This window comes from Pneumocystis murina (genome assembly GCF_000349005.2).
Source record: "Pneumocystis murina B123 chromosome Unknown supercont1.6, whole genome shotgun sequence".
NCBI classification, from domain to species: Eukaryota; Fungi; Ascomycota; class Pneumocystomycetes; order Pneumocystales; family Pneumocystaceae; genus Pneumocystis; species Pneumocystis murina.
This window is the reverse complement of record NW_017802364.1, coordinates 113,109-134,027: the sequence shown is the minus strand read 5'-3', so window position 1 is coordinate 134,027 and position 20,919 is coordinate 113,109. Positions and strand designations below refer to the sequence as shown.

General features: G+C 28.2%; 8 protein-coding genes across 8 annotated transcripts; 5 read left to right on the top strand and 3 right to left on the bottom strand.

Annotated features, from left to right (window-relative positions):
- Positions 1-185: 185 nt before the first annotated feature.
- Positions 186-4,571, top strand: PNEG_01172 (hypothetical protein; the record flags this gene model as incomplete). The annotated part of the gene is made up of 6 exons (XM_007874896.1): positions 186-1,393; positions 1,437-1,917; positions 1,965-3,400; positions 3,446-3,484; positions 3,530-4,301; positions 4,347-4,571. The coding sequence occupies 6 exons, from the start codon at positions 186-188 to the stop codon at positions 4,476-4,478; spliced, it is 4,068 nt and encodes a 1,355-aa protein (XP_007873087.1). The 3' UTR covers positions 4,479-4,571.
- Positions 4,382-5,974, bottom strand: PNEG_04282 (hypothetical protein). Its single transcript, XM_019757802.1, has 5 exons — positions 5,481-5,974; positions 5,339-5,430; positions 4,978-5,289; positions 4,790-4,934; positions 4,382-4,748 (listed from the first exon to the last, which is right to left on the bottom strand). Exons 1-5 carry the CDS (start codon positions 5,485-5,487, stop codon positions 4,714-4,716), a joined length of 591 nt encoding a protein of 196 aa, XP_019613384.1. The 5' UTR covers positions 5,488-5,974; the 3' UTR covers positions 4,382-4,713.
- Positions 5,701-10,319, bottom strand: PNEG_04281 (hypothetical protein; the record flags this gene model as incomplete). The annotated part of the gene is made up of 7 exons (XM_007874895.2): positions 9,838-10,319; positions 9,596-9,782; positions 9,344-9,549; positions 6,559-9,297; positions 6,431-6,514; positions 6,021-6,385; positions 5,701-5,974 (listed from the first exon to the last, which is right to left on the bottom strand). Exons 1-7 carry the CDS (start codon positions 10,162-10,164, stop codon positions 5,701-5,703), a joined length of 4,182 nt encoding a protein of 1,393 aa, XP_007873086.2. The 5' UTR covers positions 10,165-10,319.
- Positions 10,320-11,876: 1,557 nt separating this feature from the next.
- On the top strand, positions 11,877-12,556 carry PNEG_01170 (histone H3-like centromeric protein cnp1). Its single transcript, XM_007874894.1, has 3 exons — positions 11,877-12,084; positions 12,132-12,256; positions 12,304-12,556. Exons 1-3 carry the CDS (start codon positions 11,979-11,981, stop codon positions 12,412-12,414), a joined length of 342 nt encoding a protein of 113 aa, XP_007873085.1. The 5' UTR covers positions 11,877-11,978; the 3' UTR covers positions 12,415-12,556.
- A 571-nt stretch (positions 12,557-13,127) lies between these two features.
- PNEG_01169 (hypothetical protein) lies at positions 13,128-13,607 on the top strand (the record flags this gene model as incomplete). Its single annotated transcript, XM_007874893.1, has 4 exons — positions 13,128-13,165; positions 13,214-13,293; positions 13,351-13,418; positions 13,467-13,607. 4 exons carry the CDS (start codon positions 13,128-13,130, stop codon positions 13,605-13,607), a joined length of 327 nt encoding a protein of 108 aa, XP_007873084.1.
- A 382-nt stretch (positions 13,608-13,989) lies between these two features.
- PNEG_01168 (hypothetical protein) lies at positions 13,990-16,842 on the top strand (the record flags this gene model as incomplete). Its single annotated transcript, XM_007874892.1, has 13 exons — positions 13,990-14,077; positions 14,120-14,144; positions 14,191-14,227; positions 14,278-14,309; positions 14,357-14,432; positions 14,489-14,889; positions 14,933-15,118; positions 15,163-16,112; positions 16,156-16,281; positions 16,331-16,351; positions 16,396-16,523; positions 16,566-16,654; positions 16,700-16,842. The coding sequence occupies exons 1-13, from the start codon at positions 14,009-14,011 to the stop codon at positions 16,840-16,842; spliced, it is 2,283 nt and encodes a 760-aa protein (XP_007873083.1). The 5' UTR covers positions 13,990-14,008.
- Positions 16,843-17,114: 272 nt separating this feature from the next.
- On the top strand, positions 17,115-18,813 carry PNEG_01167 (hypothetical protein; the record flags this gene model as incomplete). Its single annotated transcript, XM_007874891.1, has 7 exons — positions 17,115-17,206; positions 17,254-17,308; positions 17,353-17,826; positions 17,869-18,000; positions 18,045-18,137; positions 18,180-18,332; positions 18,382-18,813. 7 exons carry the CDS (start codon positions 17,115-17,117, stop codon positions 18,811-18,813), a joined length of 1,431 nt encoding a protein of 476 aa, XP_007873082.1.
- A 734-nt stretch (positions 18,814-19,547) lies between these two features.
- Positions 19,548-20,718, bottom strand: PNEG_01166 (hypothetical protein). The gene is made up of 3 exons (XM_007874889.1): positions 20,544-20,718; positions 20,245-20,496; positions 19,548-20,199 (listed from the first exon to the last, which is right to left on the bottom strand). The coding sequence occupies exons 2-3, from the start codon at positions 20,470-20,472 to the stop codon at positions 19,717-19,719; spliced, it is 711 nt and encodes a 236-aa protein (XP_007873080.1). The 5' UTR covers positions 20,473-20,496; positions 20,544-20,718; the 3' UTR covers positions 19,548-19,716.
- Between the last annotated feature and the right edge of the window lie 201 nt (positions 20,719-20,919).

Here is a 20,919-nt window from a genome sequence, read left to right as displayed (position 1 = left end):
AAAAAATAAAAATTTAAATTTATGTTAGGAAAAAGGTGTTTTTTATTAGTTTTTGAAAATAATAAAGAATATTAATATATTTTTTGACATTTATTAATTAAATATTGGCTAATTATTTTGTTCACAAAGATTGAGTATAGAAATGCCAAAAAAAAGTATTAAAGATATATAAATAAGTATTTCATATGTTAAATAATACAAATATTAAGGAAAGAGGGAGGAAATATCAAGAAAATAGAAAAAGAAAGGCAAAAGAAGAACTAGTAGAAAAAGATATAAAAAAACAAAAAACAGACCAAGAAATTAAAAAAAAGAGTAAAAAGGAATTAAAAGAAGAGAATAAGAAAAAAAAAGATATGAACCGTGTTTTTTCAATTGCAAAAAGGAATATTAATAATTTAAATTCATATAATTTAGTAAGATGGATGCAATTTAATGATAAATCACAAATAATTCAAAAGAAGATTAAACAGCCATATAATGATAATAAGAATGAAAAAAGCTTTATTAAGAAGAATAAAGGAATAAAGAATTATAATTTAAATCATGAATATCTAAAAAATACAAAATATGAAATAAAAAAATATTGGGGGTCAGATCCTATATTATATAATAAGACATATATTGAAAAAAACATGTTATTTCCATGCACGGAAGAATTAAATAAAAATGGGATATCAGAAAACATTTTTAGTAATCCTGAAATATTTTTATATAAAATTATTGGTATGAAACCGAAGTTGACAATTAAATCAGATAAATTTCATACAAGATTTCCTTATTATGCTTTTTGTACAGGAAAAATAGATAGAAAAATTTTTATAGGGAGAGGACATGGAAAAACAGTAGCAGAAGCTCGAAATAATGCATGTCTTTTTTTTATTTCAAAAATATATGAAAAAAAGTTATTATTTAATATGATCGAAGAAAATCAAATCGGAAATTATGATAATGATCTAGTTAGTAAAGAAGCTAATGCTAAGCTGGATATTTTGAATTATGCATGTCGCTGGTTAGCTTTACCAAAATTTGAAGTGTCTATTTCATATACAAAAATTAAAAAAAAAAAAATTTATACAGTTACTGCGTATACTGAAGAGCCCAAATTAGCGGGTACAGGAAGATCATATGATCATAGAATTGCAGAAATTCTTGCATGTGTTAATTTCAAAAAAATAGCAGAAGAACATCATCTAGAAAATGATCAGGATCATCTTTTAATTAAAAATTGGGAAAATCTAAATACATCTAACGCCAAAAAATTTATTCAATTTTTTGAATATAAAATAAAAAGAGGAAAAACAGAAACTATTTTTAAAACGAAAAATAATTTTTGGATTGCATCAATAAAAGCTGGCGAAAGGATTCTTGCAGTGTCTCCAGAAATGTATACGTAAGTATTTTTCTATGTAAGCACATATTATAAAAAGTTATAGTAAAAAGGACTCAGAAGAAGCATGTTTTCTTGTTTATGCACTTAATATTCGTAAAGAGATGCCTCATTTATTTGTAGAATATATTGAAGAACTTAAAAAAGGGAATGGAGAGTTTTTACGGCCATTATCACTTATTCCAACCAATATATCAGATAAATCACTAAAAATCATGAAGGAAACTATTTCTCAATTAAAAAATATCCAAACTTCTGAAAATTTTGAGGAGATATATTCTGAAAAGGAAAAAGATCTTAACTGGTTACCTTTTAAACCGAGTCTAGAATTTTTAAAACAGCGTTCTGAAACTCTATTGAAACAATTGAAGGCACTTAAAAAAGGAAAAAATCAATTATTAAACGATTTATTCGAAAAAAAACAAAAACTTCCTATTTTTTCATATAAAAATAATTTATTAACACTAATCAAAGAAAACCCTGTTTGTATAATTATAGGGGCTACTGGAAGTGGCAAAACTACTCAGGTATCAATGACAACTGTTTATGCTATATTATTTTAACGTAATAATAGCTTCCACAGTTTATTTTTGAAGATGCAATTCTTAATAATATTGGCGCAGAGTGCAATATACTATGTACTCAGCCTCGAAAAATAGCGGCGATTTCAGTAGCCCAACGAGTATGTTTTGAAAGAAATGAAAAATTACAGGAATCTATTGGATATCAAGTAAGATTTGATAATAAGCTTGCAAAGCCTGTAGGGAGTATAAATTATTGTACAACAGGTATACTTTTAAGACAACTTCAAGACCTATCATCATCAATACTTGAAAGAGTAAGTCATATTATTGTAGATGAAGTTCACGAAAGGAGTATTCAAACAGATTTTTTGCTTTTTGTCTTAAAAAAAATTATGAAAAAAAGAAAATCTTCTGGGTTAACTCCTATCAAAATCATTCTAATGAGTGCAACAGTAGATCCAACTTTGTTTTGCAAGTATTTTGGGGAAGAATTTCCAGATAAGCAGGCGCCTTCAATATTTATACCGGGTTTTAGTTTTCCTGTATCTTCATATTTTTTAGAAGACATATATCAAAATCTAAAAAATACATTTTCAAAAAAACAGGCACCAGCACTTTTTGATAAAGATACTACTTTATATCTTAAATCTGAAAATATATTCAATTCTAATTCTTGTAAGGAAAAAGAAATGGAAATCACAGAAAATGAATCAAATAATCATAGTTCTCCCATAGATTGGTCCTTAAAGAACCCTTCAAATCAAGAAGAATTATCTTTTATGAATGAAAAGGACATCTCAGATGGCCTTATTGCCACTACTATTTCATACATAATAAAAACATCTGATGATGGATCTATCTTAGTCTTTCTTCCGGGATATTCTGAAATTAATTCTTTAAATAAAGTTTTATTGTCAGGTAGAGCAGGTCTTGATTTTTCAGATAAATTCAAATATCGTATTTATATGCTTCATTCAGCAATTCCACATATGCAACAAGAAGTTTTTAAAAAACTAGAACCAGGGATAAGAAAAATAATACTTGCTACTAATATTGCAGAAACATCCATTACTATTCCTGATGTTGTATATGTAGTTGATACTTGTAAACATCGAGAAAAAATATATGATCAAACCAAACGTATTACTAGTCTTCTTTCTACTTGGATTAGCCATTCAAATTCAAAACAAAGAGCAGGAAGAGCAGGGAGAGTGAAAGATGGACATTATTATGCCTTAATATCTAAAAATCGATATGCTGCATTAGCACCTGCATCACTACCAGAAATTCTTAGATCAGATTTACAGGAAATATGTTTGCAAATAAAAGCAATAGGAATGAAAGATTCAGTATCAAAAGTATTATCAGAGACAATTGAAGCTCCTTCAAAAAAAGCTGTAGAAAATGGCCTTCAAAGACTTTATTCTTTAGGTGCTTTGGATGAAAATGAAAATTTAACACCTTTAGGTACTATTTTGGCTACTTTGTAAGCAATTCATAGAAAATAGAAAAACATAATTAACTATATTAGGCCCGTTGAACCTTCTCTTGGAAAAATGTGTTTAATGGGGTTTGTTTAGTTTTATAAATATTATTTAAAAATAACAAACCATAGAGCAATTTTTAAATGCCTAGATCCTGTTCTTATTCTTGCAGCAAGTGCATCACTAAGAAATATTTTTGTACAACCTATTGATCTTCAAGAAGAATGTCGTAAAGCTCGTACTAAATTGAGCATGGATTATAAAAGCGATCACATAACTATTATTAATTGTTTTAAAAAATGGCGTTCAATTCAAAAAAATGAGGGTAATATTTCTGCATCAGATTTTATTGAAAAAAATTTTTTACATAGAAATACTCTTCAAACTATTGACAATGTAGCTAAACAAATATTACAGATTTTAGTTGATCATAAAATTATTTCTCATAAAGAAGTGTCTGAAGAATTAGGAGGCGAGGAACTAAATAAATATTCTGACTGTATTCCTCTTATAAAATCATTAATATGCGCAGGATTTTATCCAAATATAGCTGTTATAACAAATAAGAGATTACTTAGGACTTGCAATGATAATACAGTTCTTATACATCCATCATCTATTAATTTTCCAAAAAGTAGCAATAAAAATCTTTACGGACCTCCTATATCTGAAGATATTACTCCCCCAGGTACTCTTTATGCCTTTGGTTCAAAATCTAAGACAGATTCTTTAAAAAGCTTAATATTAAGAGATACTACTTTATTAAATCCTTTATCTGTACTATTGTTTGGAGGAAAATTAACACGGCATAACAATATTATTCGAATAGATAACTGGATACCATTTCATGTTAAGAATACTCAAAATTATATTATTTATGAATTTAATGAATATATGGACAAGGTATTTGAGAATTTTTAATTGCCTAAATAAATAACAATTCTGCAGATTTTAACGCAAATTTTTAATAAACTTCATATACAATCCCATCATAGTCAAACACATGACATTTTAAATGAAAACAAAAGTAGAAATATCATTGTTAAAGGCGTAGTAGATGCATTGTATGCTAATACATAATTATTAAGGTATAATGGCAATTTCTATCCATCTCATCTTTAAAATATTTAATAAAATAAACAATTCATTAAAACACAACAATCACATTATCCATATTCAGCTAATTCTTATTTACAAAAACACCAATAACCAATAAAATGAATATATCAAATAAAACAAATATATATAAAAATAAAACGGATATTTATTCGTCACTTAAATAATTATTCAAAAATAGAAAAATGCTGTAGTCATTCTATTTCTCCTTAATGTAAACTGTTAAAACATTGCCTACATTTTATTAATTATAAAAAAAAAAATAAAAAAAAAACCATCTGCAATTGCTTGATTCAATTTCTCTACTACAGTATTTGCCTCAGATCGCAACGAAAATGTCACTTCTGCTTGAACTAACGCTCCATGATTTACTTTATACACAGAACATGCTTGGATATGACCTAAAGATGCAAGAGATGTCTATTAACCATCAATTACACCAAAAAAAACCTAAAAAACACACTTTTACATCCTCTGCCGACGTTCCTTCAACAAGATTACATATAATTACTGTAGTTGCACCAGAAATGCCTTTAATAGTCCATGAATTCTTTCCTTGAGCCGATCCTTTAATTACCGTCTGAGAACCATTCAACCGTGAGTACAAAGGATTTTTTGCAAGCGAGTCATCTTTCTCGAGATCCTTTTTGCAGTTTAAACGCTGAAATAAGGGATTCGATGCCAATTTCTTATGTATTTCCTCATTTAACGCAATTGATTCATTTTTTTCATTATAAAGATCATGAACCCACTTTTTATGAACATCAAAAGGACGCTGATAGCGGTCAAAAAGCTCATAATATATCAAGCCCTTTTCTTTTCACCTTTTTTAATGATAAGTTAACATTTTTTTTTATACGTTCAAAGCCTGTTTTTTCAAAATATACCCGGCTTAAAGGTGCACTTCGCACCCTATCTATAATAAACCATGTAAGATATTAATAAAACAACCTTAAGCTATACAACCCTTCATATGAAAATCAATCTAAAAGGCAAAATTATTAAGTTTTTAAGATAACGATTTTTAAGAAAAAAAAACCGACTAAAAAATCTTGGTCTATAAATATATAAAAAAATAAAAATGATAGAAATGAAATAAATTCTCAAGTATATGAACAATCAGATTCAATCATCAAGAAGAGCATGAAGGATTATATATAAATACTATTTTGATTGATAAGAGATCTTACGCAATGGGAGATTGTTTAAAATCAGCGAATTTTTCCAAAGCATTTTGGTCGGAATCAGATTCCTGAAGGATTAGTTGAGAAGGTTCTGTAAGAGAAAGTTGATTTTCTTGAGAATTATTATTAAAAGTTTCCTCGGATATATCTTCCACAGAATCAGATAATTTTGTTCTGAATAATATATTTGATGAAGATAAATTATCAGGAAGAAGTTTTTCATGTTGTATTTTTTCATTATTTTGTTTATTATGGTCAGATTTAATCATAAATGAACTGAAAAAATTGTTAGTTATGTTTTAATATAATTTTTGATTCATACGTATTCGAAGAATCTTGTTCAGAAGCAGGAATAGAAGAATCAGAAGTTTGCAAGGGATCGATTAATTCTTTTTGAGTGTCTTGTGTTTCAAATGCAATTTTTTTAGTCTCACTTAAACTTAAAGATGAAAGCTGACCACCGGGACCGAATGAACATTGATTAGAAGATCGTATTTGTCCAAGTCTTGATAAATCTCCAACCTTACAATCAGCAGAATTGAGATTTTTTGTGTTTTGCCAATCAGGAACTCCAAATAATGATATACAAGAACGTCCACTCTTATCCGTTCGTCCGTAGTCTAATCTTGACCCACGATTTTGATTCACAAGTCGTATAGCATCTGCTTCGGCTTTTTCTTTAGCTATCTAGGCTAAATGAGCAATATTCGAAATATAAAAAACGTTATTTACATCTTCATGAATTTCAGCGATTGTCTTTGGCCCTTTATCCGCATTTTTAGACTTCCATCCATTTTTTCTTAAATCCAAAATATCCTAATAATATGAAAAAAGAAAATTAGAAATTCTATAAAACTTACCATAACCATAAATTTAATTCTATTTGAAAGATTTGATGTTTTAACAATCTTATCCATACGCTCAATATATACATTCATATGTACGTGTCCCTTCTCAGTACTTTCTAAATCTTTGCCAATAGTAGCTAAAAGTTTACATAAACTCTCGATTTCTTCTTCATCGGGATCAACAACATTAGCAAGAAGTTTCTTTATACACTCATGCATAATCCTTTCAGTTAACATATTTAACTTGAAAAGTTCACCGATAAATTTAATGAGACCCAATCCTCTACGTTTTGCCGTAACGAGAACATAATATTCATCAGAAAGCATTTCGGCTTCCTGAGTATTAGATTCGCCATTAGGTTTAGAAGGAAGATTAGCTTTCCAACCACGTTCAAAATTTTCTTGACATCTATTAAGAAGATATTTTCTAAAAAGAATGCCTCCAGTAATTGGTCTCCCATTTTTATCTAACTGTAATTTCTCATCACGAATTTCAGAACTTGTAGTTTCCATCATTTTTCTGCAAAATCTAGCATACATACTTGAAAAATTCGCTTCATCTGTAGCTTTTTCAAAAGTAAGCTGAATAATTTGCCGTAAAGTTCGCCCGTCTGTTTCATTCTTTGATTGAGAAGCAATTTCTAAAATTTGATCAGTTATTCGATCAAAATTGTCGACTGTAAGTTTATTAAGTGCAGCCTTAACTTTCCGCTGGACCATCTCAGGATCCATATGTTCACCTGGTTGAATCGGCTGAGATTTTAACTTTGGTTGCCATCTATTTGCAGATAATGCCAAAGGAGCCACATGATCGGAAAGTATATTAGATCCGCTTTTTTGATCATATTTATCAACTTTAGATTCTGTCTGTGTAAACCCTGCTCCACGACGACTACCTCCTTTTCTAGATGGCATCCTAGGAGTAACCGGACTCCCAGATCTAGACATAGAAAATCCAAGCGCAACTGGGTTACCGGAACCTGATAAAGAAAATCTAGAGCCAACTGGACTTCCAGATTCATTTGATGTAATTCCAGATACAGATTTATTAGAGGCGAGCTTACTAACTCCAAATGTTTCCTCCGATACATTCGACGAAGAATCAGAATTTTGCTGTGTTTGAGTATTAATATGCGAACAATGCTGATTTGATACAGATTTTCCTAAAGGAAGAGGTTTATTCAGACCAAAACTACCTATAGGAATAGATGTCATCGAAACACCAATACTTCGAGATATTGATCTTGAACTTAATCCTCCAAGACTATTTTTGGAAGATTTTTTATCATCTGTTCCATCACCAATAGTGTCTTTTATACGTTCATCCCAATTAAAATCAGGTTTATCTATATAAACTTTTTGAAACTGTAACAAAAATTCTTCATCATATCTAAATTTTCCAGGTAATGAATTTACATTTAAAGATGTCTTTGGAGGCTTGAATCCTTCAGGATATACAATAGTCTTAAGATCCGTAATAAATACTGAGTTCTTAAGAGATGTAATAGACATTGAAACTACATGCGCATCATTTTTATCTATCTCAGAAAAACCAAGGGGTATAAGCAATGGTTTTTGTTTAGTTTTTTCAGTAGATGAAAGTCGAGATTGTTCTACACTAATTTCCTGATTTTTTATCGATAGCTTATTTTGAAATTCATTAATAATATCACAATCCTGAACCTCATCGTTATTATGATCATTTTGATATTTATCTTTATCCATAATTTCCAATTGTTCTTTTTCTATAGAATTTAAATCTAGTTCTTGAGACGTAGACGTTTCTATGTCTTTTTTTTCAAATGAAGATTCTTCATATACAAACGAGTCATCAACTACATTTTCTCGATCAGCTTGAATTATATTTTGAACCGGCTCAAGAATATCCATTTCTTGAATCATTTCAATTGCATCTTCATGAACCGTTTCAAAAGTATCTTTTGTTTCCTGACTTGTCTCAATCATTTTTTCTTCTTCTTGAGCTATTTCGACATTATGCATTTTCTGTTCTAATATATCAATATTTTCGTCTTTCCGAGTTAATTCGGTCGCATCTTGATATATTTCATGACCAATTTCAATTGACTCTTTACTTTCTTCAATCTCGAGTGTTAAATCTTCTTTAATTTCATCATAATCAGAGTTTTGTTCTTTCTCAGATACATAAAGATCATTTTCTTCCTGAACACTCATTTTTTTATTAACATTATCATCATTTACTGCTTTTTCGATTTCGAGTGGTTCATCTTCATCTTGAATCCGATTTTCAGGAGCGGTCGAAACCTCTGAATCCTTTTGTTCACAAATCTCAGATAAATCAGAAACATCTTTGGAAGATTCATCTACAATTGGAAGTGAAAGATTTTCCTTTTCAGAGACAGGTAATGTCGGTGAAATCGATATTTCCATATTTGTTTTGGGATTAACAATTTTAACAGCTGCATTAACTCGTTTCTGAGGACGAACAACAGAAGACGATCCTGTTTCATCCGTTGTTGCTTGTGAAGACCATGTATTAGTCTCCGAAAACGTCGTAGGTACCACTGTTGATGTAACAGGACAATCCGAAGACGAAGATACGCTTTTGCTCATCTGGACCGACTGTGTTGGAAGATATGAAGTTTGAAAAGACTGTCCTGAATATGAATAAGAAATACTAGGATATGAACTCATTGGCCTCATAAACGAATGAGGAGATATCCCATAAATTGGGGGATAAAATCCTGTTTGATCATATCCGCTCTGATAAAACTAAACATTATATTAAAATTATTAAATTCATCAAAATCAAACATACATAATGCTGATTCATTTGTTGCCATGGCTGTGATGATACTACTGGAAATCCAGAAGTTTGCGATATTTGAGGCGAAGATACTGTATTAAATGGATGATTTGAAGAACTTGAAAATCCACTCATATTTCGTTGTGTAAACCCTGAATGAGACGGTCCATACGCTGCAACACTAGCATTATATCCTGTTCCAGGATAATTTTGAGGTACTTTAATAATTTAATCCTAGTTTTTTTTTAAAAGATTTTTTCATACCAAAAAAATACGGCGATGATTGATATGGATATGGATAAACCATTTGATTCTGATGACATGGAGATAGTGACGATCGGTTCGAATGAAACATCTCCGATTTAATAGAATGAATAGACGAGTTCCTTCGATGATGTGATATCGTCGAAATTGAATAATCTCCCGCTATTTTCTTAACATTTAATCCATTCTATTCATACAAAAAATACATCAGCTTATTTCAATCCCTTTCTTTCTTCTCATACATTTATATCATCTCCTGTATTTTCTCTCATTTCCGTCGACCCATTTGTTTCTATATTTTTTGGACCTATACTCGTTCCTCGTGATCTTACACTATCCGTAGTTACACTTGTTACTGTAGATGCTGTTCTTGACCGTTGTTTATTCCCTCCATTCCCTCTCATAGGACTTCCTGGTGATTGATGATTTCTTCTACCTCGTCCTCCTGAACCATTTAATAATCCTCCTAATCCTCCTGATTCATGATTCCCTCGTTTTATATTTGTTTCTCCTGATGAAACTGCTCTTGCATAATTTAATGGACCCGCAGGCATTGTTTGTTTTTTCATCTTATAATCCTTAAAGACCTTTAAAAAGGTCTTTATTTAAAGATTTAAAATATATTTAAAAACATTTAAGTATAAAAATTCTTCGTAACGTGCCCGAAAAAAAGATGAATAATTGATGTATAAAAGAATAGGAAATCTTAATTTTTTATGGTAAATTGAAAAAAAAATAGAAATAAAAATGAAGTAATTAAAGAAAAAGAATAAGAATTAAATATATATTTTATGGTAAAAAAATTATCTGATATTTTTTAGTAAAATTAAAGGCTATAAAAATAAGTAGCGATAAGAGATAAAAGAGGAAAAAGTTAAAAGAAATATAAATTAACTAGTTAGCTAGTTTAAAAGAATATTTGAAGAAAACCAGGCAGTTTATAAAAAAGATAAGGGTTATAAATAAATTTAAAAAAAAAAAGAAATCGGAGCTAAAAATGAAGAAATAAAAGTTAAAAAGATAAATGATAAAAAAAGTATAAAATTGTGATAAAATTAATGAAGTTGTGATAAGAAGAATAAAATAAAAAAAAGAATAGTACCTAATATATTAAAATAATTGAAAAGTATAATTAAATTTTTTTAAAAAAGACATCGAAAAAACAAAAGATAATTGTTAATACTTTATAAATTGAAGAGAATAATTTGAAAAAAGTATTAATAAAAATGAAGGAAAATAAAAAATAAGATGAATTGATAGATTTATTAATAAATTAGTCCATTATAATAAATTTTTGCAACCCATTAAAAGATTAAAATTTGAAAAAAAAAACATTAAATAAATTAAATTTTTAAAATAAAAATTACAACTATTTTTTATTTTAAAAAAGAAAAACATTTGTATTTAAAATCAATGTAATCTTAATATAAATTAAGATTAGACTCAGTCTTCAAAATATTTAAATAAATTTGTTCTAAAGTCTATAATAAATCATTATTTGAAATAAGCAAAAAAAGCCTTTCTCAGCAAAATAAAGTTCATATAGTACATGAATTGTAACGAATATAAAGAAAATAGTCAATAAATACAAGACCAATATAACCAGTACTTTTTAAGTATTCGAAATAAGAATTTACTGAAAAAAATAAGAACCAGCTAAGGAAAAAAGAAAATAAAATAAAATTCTGTAATTCAAATGTTTTTAAGCAAAATTTTTAAAAATTTGTCCAATTTATAAAAGAAATAATAATAAACCATAAATACAATGCTTGTTAAAATTGTACATCTATAGTATCCAAGAACTAAAATGAAGAAAACATAAATAATATACATAAAATTTTCTCAAAATATTAGGAATGTATGGAAAAAATAATGAATTGATTTGAATCATACAAACTCGTTTTTTGCCTGTTCAATGATTTCCAATAGACATCAAGTAAAATAATACAAAAGCTAATTATCCAAAAAAAAATATAAACATATAAATAACATATTTCTTGGATATATTTTCCATAGACAAATGAAAATCTCTTAAAAAAGGAAAAAAACATTATTATTAAAATATTCTCATAAAAAACCAATAAACTTTATGACCCTATGAATCCTGATTCAATAAACTACTGACAACTTTCAATGACAACTAAAAGAAAGATTATATGTAAAAATTAATAGAATAAGAGACAATTAAAGTCTAAATAAACAAAAAAATACATAAAAAAGTATATAAAATTGAAAAAATATTATTGTAACACGTAAATAGAAAATTCCGAGTCGCGTTCAAGATAATTCAAACTTAGAAAAAAACATCGAAAAAGATCAAAAGGAAGAAGCTATTTAAAACGTGGAAGGCAGTAACTGGGAGAGGCATCAGTGAGGAGATAATATGGCGAGAGCCAAAAATACAGCACGAAAATCGGCAGGGAGACTATCGGAAGGAAGTACGCGGGCAGCGCGAAAAACATTAGCAGGAGCATCAGGAAATATAGAACGTAAGTTGGAAAAGATTTATGAATGTTTTGATGGGTTATATGCATAGCTGGTGATCCAATTCCGCGTGGAAAAGCACGACGATATCGACCTGGTACAGTTGCATTGAAGGAGATTAGAAAATATCAAAAAAGTACGGACCTTCTAATACGGAAATTGCCATTTGCACGAGTTGTATGCGTTGTAAAATCTAGAAAAAAAAGTTATTTATGTAAATCTAGGTTCGAGATATTGCGACAGATTATGTCGCCAGTTTTTCAACAGATTTTGGTCTTCGCTGGCAATCTACAGCAATTTTGTGTTTACAAGAAGCTACAGAAGGTGCGTTATAAAGTATCTATCATTTTCCCTGACAACATAGCTTTTCTTGTTCATTTATTTGAAGATACCAATCTATGTGCAATTCATGCAAAACGTGTTACAATTATGCAAAAAGATATACAGCTTGCGCGAAGAATTCGGGGTGGTTGGGGTGGATTGAGTTAAACTTTTTTTTTGGTCCTATTGTAACATATTTATACCCTTTTATATCAATGCATCGAAATAAAGCATAAGAGTTAAATGCATAAAGGAAAAAAAATGACGCAAATAAAACATAAAAACGTATATAAAAATGCATATTATCACGCATACAATTCAGTCTCATAAAAACAATATAAACATGCAAAACGCATGCATTTATACACATATTTATACACAGATTTACATATACATTATTCATGTTCTTTATTTTTAGCACATAAAATGCAGATATTCGATATATCGTGTTTAATAAGTATTCCATAAACCACTATGTTTTGATACAATGGATTATATGTGTATTTGTATATACCAGTAATCTGTTTAAATAGACTTAATTACATAAATATTGCGTTTACTGTTTGTGATTGTCTGTAAAGATGATATACACGTTATTTATGCGTTATGTATGTATTAAATATGCATTTTGTATGCTAATTTCATCTCGAAATTTCAACGTTTTATATTTCAAGGATTAATCGACGATCATTTTTTTTGAAAAAAAGAAGACTAAAAACAATAAATAATGCTCAAACCATCTCAAATTTTGGAAGGAGCTAAAAGGTAAATATATTTCTCTTTTTTTTTCTGGAAAAAAAATGATATTTTAAGGCTTCCGATGACTTCTAAACAGGGTCGTCAGTTTTACAAAGGATCTCGAACAGGTTCAATGGGAAGACATACAAAGCGAGGTCTATTATTATTCTTAGAATTATATAGAAATGACATTTTTTTCTAAAAAAGTTTAGGTGGTTATATTATTGATTGGGCTAAAGTTAGAACATTCATTGTTCCAAATGGTCTTGATACAACTCCAGTACTTATTTGTATAAAAATAAAGAGGAAAAGAGTTAATATAATCTAGCTGAAGCCATTCGTGACATTAAAGGTACGACCAATACGTTCATCATTTGGGCCGGGTCAAAAACATGGATTTGACGGTAATATTTATTATAAACAATGGAAAGAAGAAAATCCAGAAGAAAAAAAAGAAAATATTAGTTGAAACTAAAAAAGGATATTTGACATTATATTATGATTGAAAATAAGGAGGATTTTATTGTATAATATAACAAATTAATAATAGAATGCATTGAGGTCGAATAAAAACAAATTAAATATATAATGATCAAAAAAAACAAAAGAAATAAAGATACAATTCTACCAATTTATCGTTATTTATAATAAAAATAATTGGCATTTATTTAAATTCACAAACTTAGAATTTCTTAAAAAGATATTTATATAAAAACATAGACATCTATGTTAGAAAAAGGCAAAAATTCATTGGTAACTATCTTTTCGGCACTTTATTACATTTTATTTCACCATTTTTTTCTATTTCTATTCACATTCTCCGTTCACGCAAGAAAAACCCTACCAATTTGAAAAACATTTTTAATTAAAATGAATCAAGTTTATAAGACCTCTTCATCTTCTAAGGAAACTATTAGGAATGTAAGGGGGATACTGAAGGTATGCTTCTAATCTTTTTAAATATTTGACTAATTTTTATAGATACTTATTTTTATAACTATTTCAGGTAGACTTTTAACAAAAAAAATAAATTTAATAATTTTTCTTTTAAGCTTCATCTATTCTTCCTAGACTATTTTCTGTTATAAAGTATGTTTTTCTAAATGTTTATCTAGTTTTTGTGCTAATAAACCTATAAGATATGAATCTATTATTCATGAATTTGATCCATGTAAAAAATTTATATATAACATTATGATTTGATATCAAAATATCAAGGGTTTAATTTCCGAGCTACGAAGTATATTATTTCTTCTTCTCTAGATGAATTTTGGAATTGGTTTGATGATCGAACGTATAATTCCATTTTATTTTTTCCCTTTATTTAACAAATACTGATGAATATTCAAGATGGTATCCACTTGGCCGTGTAACAGGTGGAACTTTATATCCAGGACTGATGGTAACGTCCTACATTATTCATTCAATATTTCATTTTTTCAATTATCCTATTGATATACGTAACGTTTGCGTTTTTTTTGCTCCAGCATTCTCTAGCTTAACGACAATCGCAACATACTTTTTTACAAAAGATTTGAAAGACGAGTCGTCCGGACTTTTAGCGGCTGCATTAATTGCTATCGTACCAGGATACATTTCAAGATCTGTTTCAGGAAGTTACGATAATGAAGCGATTGCCATTACCCTTCTTATGACAACATTTTGTTTATGGAACAAAGCTATAAAGACAGGAAGTTCCTTCTTTGGTTCATTAACAGCCTTTTTTTATTTTTATATGGCAGCAGCTTGGGGTAATATATATACATATATTTAAATACTTATATAGAATGAAAGGTGGTTACGCTTTTATTATAAACATGATCCCTTTACATTGCTTTTGTCTTATTTTAATGGGCCGTTACTCATCGAAAATATACGTAGCGTACTCTAGCTTTTATACTTTAGGCACACTAATGTCAATGCAAATTCCATTCATTGGATTTCAGCCAATTCGTTCTAATGAGCATATGGCTGCTCTCGGTAATTTTTCTGATAAGAGATAATATTGGTAATTAAGATATTAGGTATTTTTGGCCTAATACAACTTATTGCTTTTACAAACTTCATACGATCTCATATCTCTGATAAAAAATTTCATGATCTCCTTAAATATAGTGTATTCTTTATATTTTTATTATCTTTTCTCTTGTTGATAGTATTAACAATAACGGGAACTATTTCTCCATGGACAGGTCGTTTTTATTCTTTATGGAATGCCGATTATGCAAGAATTCATATTCCTATTATTGTTTCTGTTTCAGAACATCAGCCTACTTCTTGGTCATATTTTTATTTCGATTTTTCATTATTAATATGGCTATTTCCTGTTGGAGTTTTTTTTTATTTTCAGAAATTAGAGAACGAACATATTTTTGCTATAATTTACAGTATTATGGCTAGTTATTTTTCGGGAGTAATGGTTCGTCTTATATTAGTATTAGCACCTATTGTATGTGTCTCGTCAGCACTTGGTTTATCATTATTGTTAGACAAATATTTAGTATTTCCAGAAATTTGGTTTAAAATAATATCTAGTTCGTCTAAAGCAAAATCGGATGTATCTACTTCAAAAGCAATTTATCAAAAAGCGCAGAGATCCATAGAAAAACGGAAATACTATATATCTAGCACATTTAAAACATCAAAAGGCATGTCTAATGAATTCGTTAAATCACGAATTCCAAAGGTTATATTAATAGCCACATTTTTTTATTATTTAGTAATGTTTGTTAATCACTGCACATGGATCACATCTAATGTATACTCTTCACCATCTGTAGTTTTATCAGGATCTACATCACAAGGAAGGGATTATATTATTGATGACTTTCGAGAAGCATATTATTGGTTAAGGCAAAATACTCCATATGATACAAAAATAATGAGTTGGTGGGACTATGGTTATCAAATTACTGGCATGGCAGATAGAATTACCTTAGTTGATAATAACACTTGGAATAATACCCATATCGCGGTAAATATATTCATATTTTTCTGTAATGACTAATTAGATATAGACAGTAGGCAAAGTGATGGCTAGTCCGGAAGAAATTTCATATCCAATTTTAAGAAAACATGATGTAGATTATATTCTTATTATTTTTGGGGGATTATTAGGTTATTCAGGAGATGATATAAATAAGGTAAAAATTAAAAATAATAAATCAAAGGTTTTTAACTAATTACATTAAGTTTCTTTGGATGATTAAAATTGTATACTCTAAATATGTTGTATCTATTATATAATTATTTTATAGGCAGAAGGTATATGGCCAAACGAAATAAAAGAAAGTGACTTTTATTCCTATTATCATGGATATCGAGTTGACGAATATGCAACTCCTGTTATGAGGAACAGTCTTTTATATAAAATGTCTTATTACAAGTTCGTTTGTTTCTTTATCTTTCCTTATTTTAATCGACATAGCTTTAATAAAGTATACGGTAAAGGCCATTCATATGATTTAGTAAGACAACAAAATATACCTTCAGATGATATTTCATTGAATATATTGGGTAACTAAACCATCTCCATTAACAAAAACTAATATAATTTCACAGAAGAAGCCTTTACCACTGAAAACTGGCTTGTTCGGATTTATAAAGTTAAAAGTCCAGATAATTTAGGAAGAGATACTTTCACCAAAAAAATACAATCGAATCAAAATACAGACGAAATCCATAAAATATTAAGAATTAATTGATTTTAATATTTGCAAAATGCTTTTTTTTTGCTGAAAATTTTATATAGAAAACACTCTTTTTTCAGATTCGTCTTATTCAAAAAACACTTTGTTGTATTTCTCTAATATAAAATATAATATTCAAATATTTTTTATTTTTCATTAAATATAAATTTTTATTGATCGGCATAAGAAATAACAATTTTTCTATAAATACCTTGATAGCCCACCAAAATCCTATAAAAAACCATAAAAACGTCAGGAAAGAAGACATCGGCTTTGTATATAGAACTATGCAATTTAAGAATAATTTCAAAAATTTGGAGGATACCGATGATGATATTTATGACAGTGAGGATGAAGAATATCCAGTAAATTTTGGAAAGTAAAGGGTATTATACATATAGATTATGTCTTATTTATTTGAAAAAGTTATGGTCTTGATTCATGGCATCTTTATAATCAAAAAACCAAAGAAATTGTCCATGTGAGAAAAACTTAGAGAATATTTTATATGTTTAATACAAGCAGTCAGCTATGAAAAAAAAAGCATCAGAAATAGACCATGCATTCTCTTTAATTGGGAATCGTACACATTGTTTGGAAGATTGCTCAAAATATGATATATCATTGGAAAAACATTTAGAAAAAATAACAATGAAACATAAAGAAATGGATTTTAAAGAGAGTATATTATTTGAACATAGAAATAAAGAGATTGTGGAGAACATAGAGAAAGCAATAAAGAGAGCAGATGAAGAAGAGAAGGAGATTGAACGGAAAAATATTGAAATCAAGCAACAAGAGATGATTTATCAAAAGAAACTTGAAGAAAAAAATACAAAAATACTAGAAAAAAAGGATAATGACGAAAATAAAGTGGATTCACTGGAAACAATTAATGTTTTACAACCGATAGCTGAAGAAAAGAAAACTCCAGAATTGAAAAAGGAATATGTATATAATGCAATGGATCGTGTATTAATGTATAAAAAGAGGATAGAAGTGGGTGACTATGTTCAAGTTAATTTTCTAATATGTTTTTAGGATATTAAATTGAATGTTCTTAAACCAGTTTCAGAGAATGCGACATGGAGAGCATTCTGTTTTCAAAACAAGCGTAAAATTACTCCAAAATGTGGTCAATTAACAAATTCAAAACAACAAATAACACGCATTGTATTTAATATGTTTTTTTTTTAAAAATATTACTAATTATATAGACAAGAGATTTGGAAGAAATTATCAAAACATCTAAAGAAGTGGCTATAACAGTATATCATTGGATATTGAATTTTTTATCAAAAGCAATTATAGTAAAGAATTTCGATTATATTTCTAATTCTAATTTAATATAGAAGCAAGCAGAAACGGAAGTTACTGTTAATTTATATTCAGCATATCCTTTAGCTACTGTTTGTGTTTTTTTGATGTCTACTCATCCTGATTTGGTTGATATACTTTTGGCACGTTTTGCTAAAAAATGTCCTTATACAATACCATATTTCAATGTAGGACTTTGATTGTTAAAAGTTATAGGAATAATTATATATTTTTTAGTATAATAAGAATACAGAAGAAGGAAGAAAAGCATTAGGGTTTTATCGTTCAAAGAATGGAAAGTTTGAAGAAGAAGCATCTTATACAGAAAGACAGTGTGGAATTTTTGCAGTTTTTTCGGCAATTATGCAAACTCAATATATTCCTAATCATCTACCCATACGTTTTGGATGGACTCTTCTTGCTAAAATTCTAAATGAATCTCCTTCCTCTGAAACGGTTTTTGCAATCATTAGCACATTTATAGATATTGCAGGAAATGCTTTTATGAAGCATTATGGATTACAAGCAGACAAGCTAATTCGACTTGCAGTAAATGAATGGGCTGGAAATAATAAAGGAAGTAATGCAACTAGACTAAGAGTTTTGGGAGAAGAATGGATAACTAATAAAAAAATTGGGTTAAAAAATGGAGGACAATTTGAAGAATAATTTATACAGAATTTATATACAAATACATATTTAAGTGAACATATAGTTTATTATTATAAAATAACCATAAATTAATCTAGGCTAAGCACTATAAAGATTTTTTTGTGCATTTTAAAGCATTTTTATATAAATAAATAAATATAGCATTCATAATAAATTTATATTTAACTAACTGGATTTATAAGTGTTTTTTCAAATAGATAAAACATACTATATTTTAATTCAATTAGACATTAATGCATCATTCCAACTTTTTTATTGAGCAAAAAATTTTAAATAATGTAAAAAAAGAATAATATATTAATATCAGCCTTTTATATACATTCAATACTTTGAAACATCAAAAAAGTTTTTATAAATAAATTATTTTTATCAAATAATGTAGATTAAAATATTCAAAATTCGCCGGTGTAATATATCAAGAACTTCTACAATATTAATAATTTCTATTTCATTGTATTTTCAACATTTTTTTATAAAACATATTATATTTATATTTTAAAAAGAAACCATTTATTTTAAAGAAAACTAACACATTTGTTTTATCAAATAAAGTTACTATATAGTTTCTTTTTAACATCAAAATAAAAGCAAAAAAAATTCAATATTAATAGAGTAGAGTATAGGATCTATTTTATTTTTTCTAATAAAAAACAGCCTGCGCTTTATGACACTTAATAATAAGCCTCAAGCTCAACTTCTTTTAATATTATATATAATAAAATATATACTATCCTCAAATAGTAAATCCATAACCCTTATTGTATATTAAATTAATGTAAAATATCTATTTAAACGTTGTTTAAATTAAGATTAAAATTTTCAAAAAAAAACCTCTCCACTATATACAGAAAAAAGTAATGAAAAAATCCGCATATCTCATCCAATTATCATCATCTTCGTTTACCCAGCTGTTGTAGCAAATACTGAAGTTGCGTGACGATTCCCCTTACCACCAACCACTATCCATTCTCCCGATTCTGGTTGCGAATTCCAAGCCGAACTTGATGCTTGACGAACTAGCGCCTTAAGCCGTTCTTCCTCAAGAGTTTTCTGATGAACACGATAATTTCTAAGCCGTTCTTCTTCAATACGAGCCTTTAATAGCTTCTGTTTTTCGCGTTTTACTGCATTTTGCTTTTGTTTTTTTGTTTTTACATTATCATTATCCATTAATTGTTTAAATGTACCCGACTCTACTGATTTCTTTGCTGATGAGAACTCTTCATGCTTTTTAGACTCTGATAATTCCATTCCATTCTCATCATCTAGAGACGCATACAATGACGCATACATAGGGCTTTTTGGCCCACGCGCCAATGGTTTTGACGCATATAAAGGTTGTTTTGATATAGTATTAGGATCTTCTTCTATTTGACTAGTATTCTATATTTTATTACTTCTCTCTTATAAAACTTAGCTTTTTCTTACTTCTCGTACGCATACATTTCGAGATTTTGCCACTGTTTCCTCCAATAACACTTTATCTAAAGCTAGACGCCGCTTCTTACGTACTTTTTGTCCTAATATCTCTCCTTCAATCCTATCTGATCTTGTCTTATCTTCTAAAGAAAATCTTAAGCACGGTACGCCCTTTAAAGCAATATAAACTGTTCCTGAAAAACCAAGGAATAAAATCCATGAAATAAGAGGAGTCATATTTATATCCACGTAAAAACAGAGCTTTTAAATCTTTAAAAACCAAGGCTTATATAGAATATCTATCTTACAGATAATTTTTAAGCAATGCAGCTCTAACCTATGTTTTTTTATATAAACCCTTTTTCCGGATATTAAAGAAATTAAAAAGCTGATATTAAGAGAATTAAAAAAAATGTATAGATTAATATAAATACTAAAAGAATAACAATAAAGTAATATATATATTTATATTACTTTATTTTTTATATAAGAGAGGTTAAAAATGGAGATAATGCCCGAGAGAATTTATTAAAATGTCAAATAAAAAATCATGTATAGGAATAAAAAAATGTAATAGAAAAAATTAAATTTATTTTTATATATATTATAATATAATATTAAAGGAAGATTATATATAAATATGTTGTAAATGAATAAACTACTATATGAATATGTTCTAAGAAG

Excerpts from the sequence above, each read along its gene's own strand:
- PNEG_01166 (XM_007874889.1), bottom strand. The coding sequence starts at position 20,472 with ATGACTCCTCTTATTTCATGGATTTTATTCCTTGGTTTTTCAGGAACA. Across the intron at positions 20,200-20,244 it reads GAAATGTATGCGTACGAGAA|AATACTAGTCAAATAGAAGA; the intron begins GTAAGAAAAAGC and ends AATAAAATATAG.
- PNEG_04282 (XM_019757802.1), bottom strand. Across the intron at positions 5,290-5,338 it reads TTAACTTATCATTAAAAAAG|CGTCCTTTTGATGTTCATAA; the intron begins GTGAAAAGAAAA and ends GACCGCTATCAG. Across the intron at positions 4,749-4,789 it reads GAATCAAGCAATTGCAGATG|GCAATGTTTTAACAGTTTAC; the intron begins GTTTTTTTTTTA and ends AATAAAATGTAG.
- PNEG_01170 (XM_007874894.1), top strand. The coding sequence starts at position 11,979 with ATGGCGAGAGCCAAAAATACAGCACGAAAATCGGCAGGGAGACTATCG. Across the intron at positions 12,085-12,131 it reads AGCATCAGGAAATATAGAAC|CTGGTGATCCAATTCCGCGT; the intron begins GTAAGTTGGAAA and ends TTATATGCATAG. Across the intron at positions 12,257-12,303 it reads AATTGCCATTTGCACGAGTT|GTTCGAGATATTGCGACAGA; the intron begins GTATGCGTTGTA and ends ATGTAAATCTAG.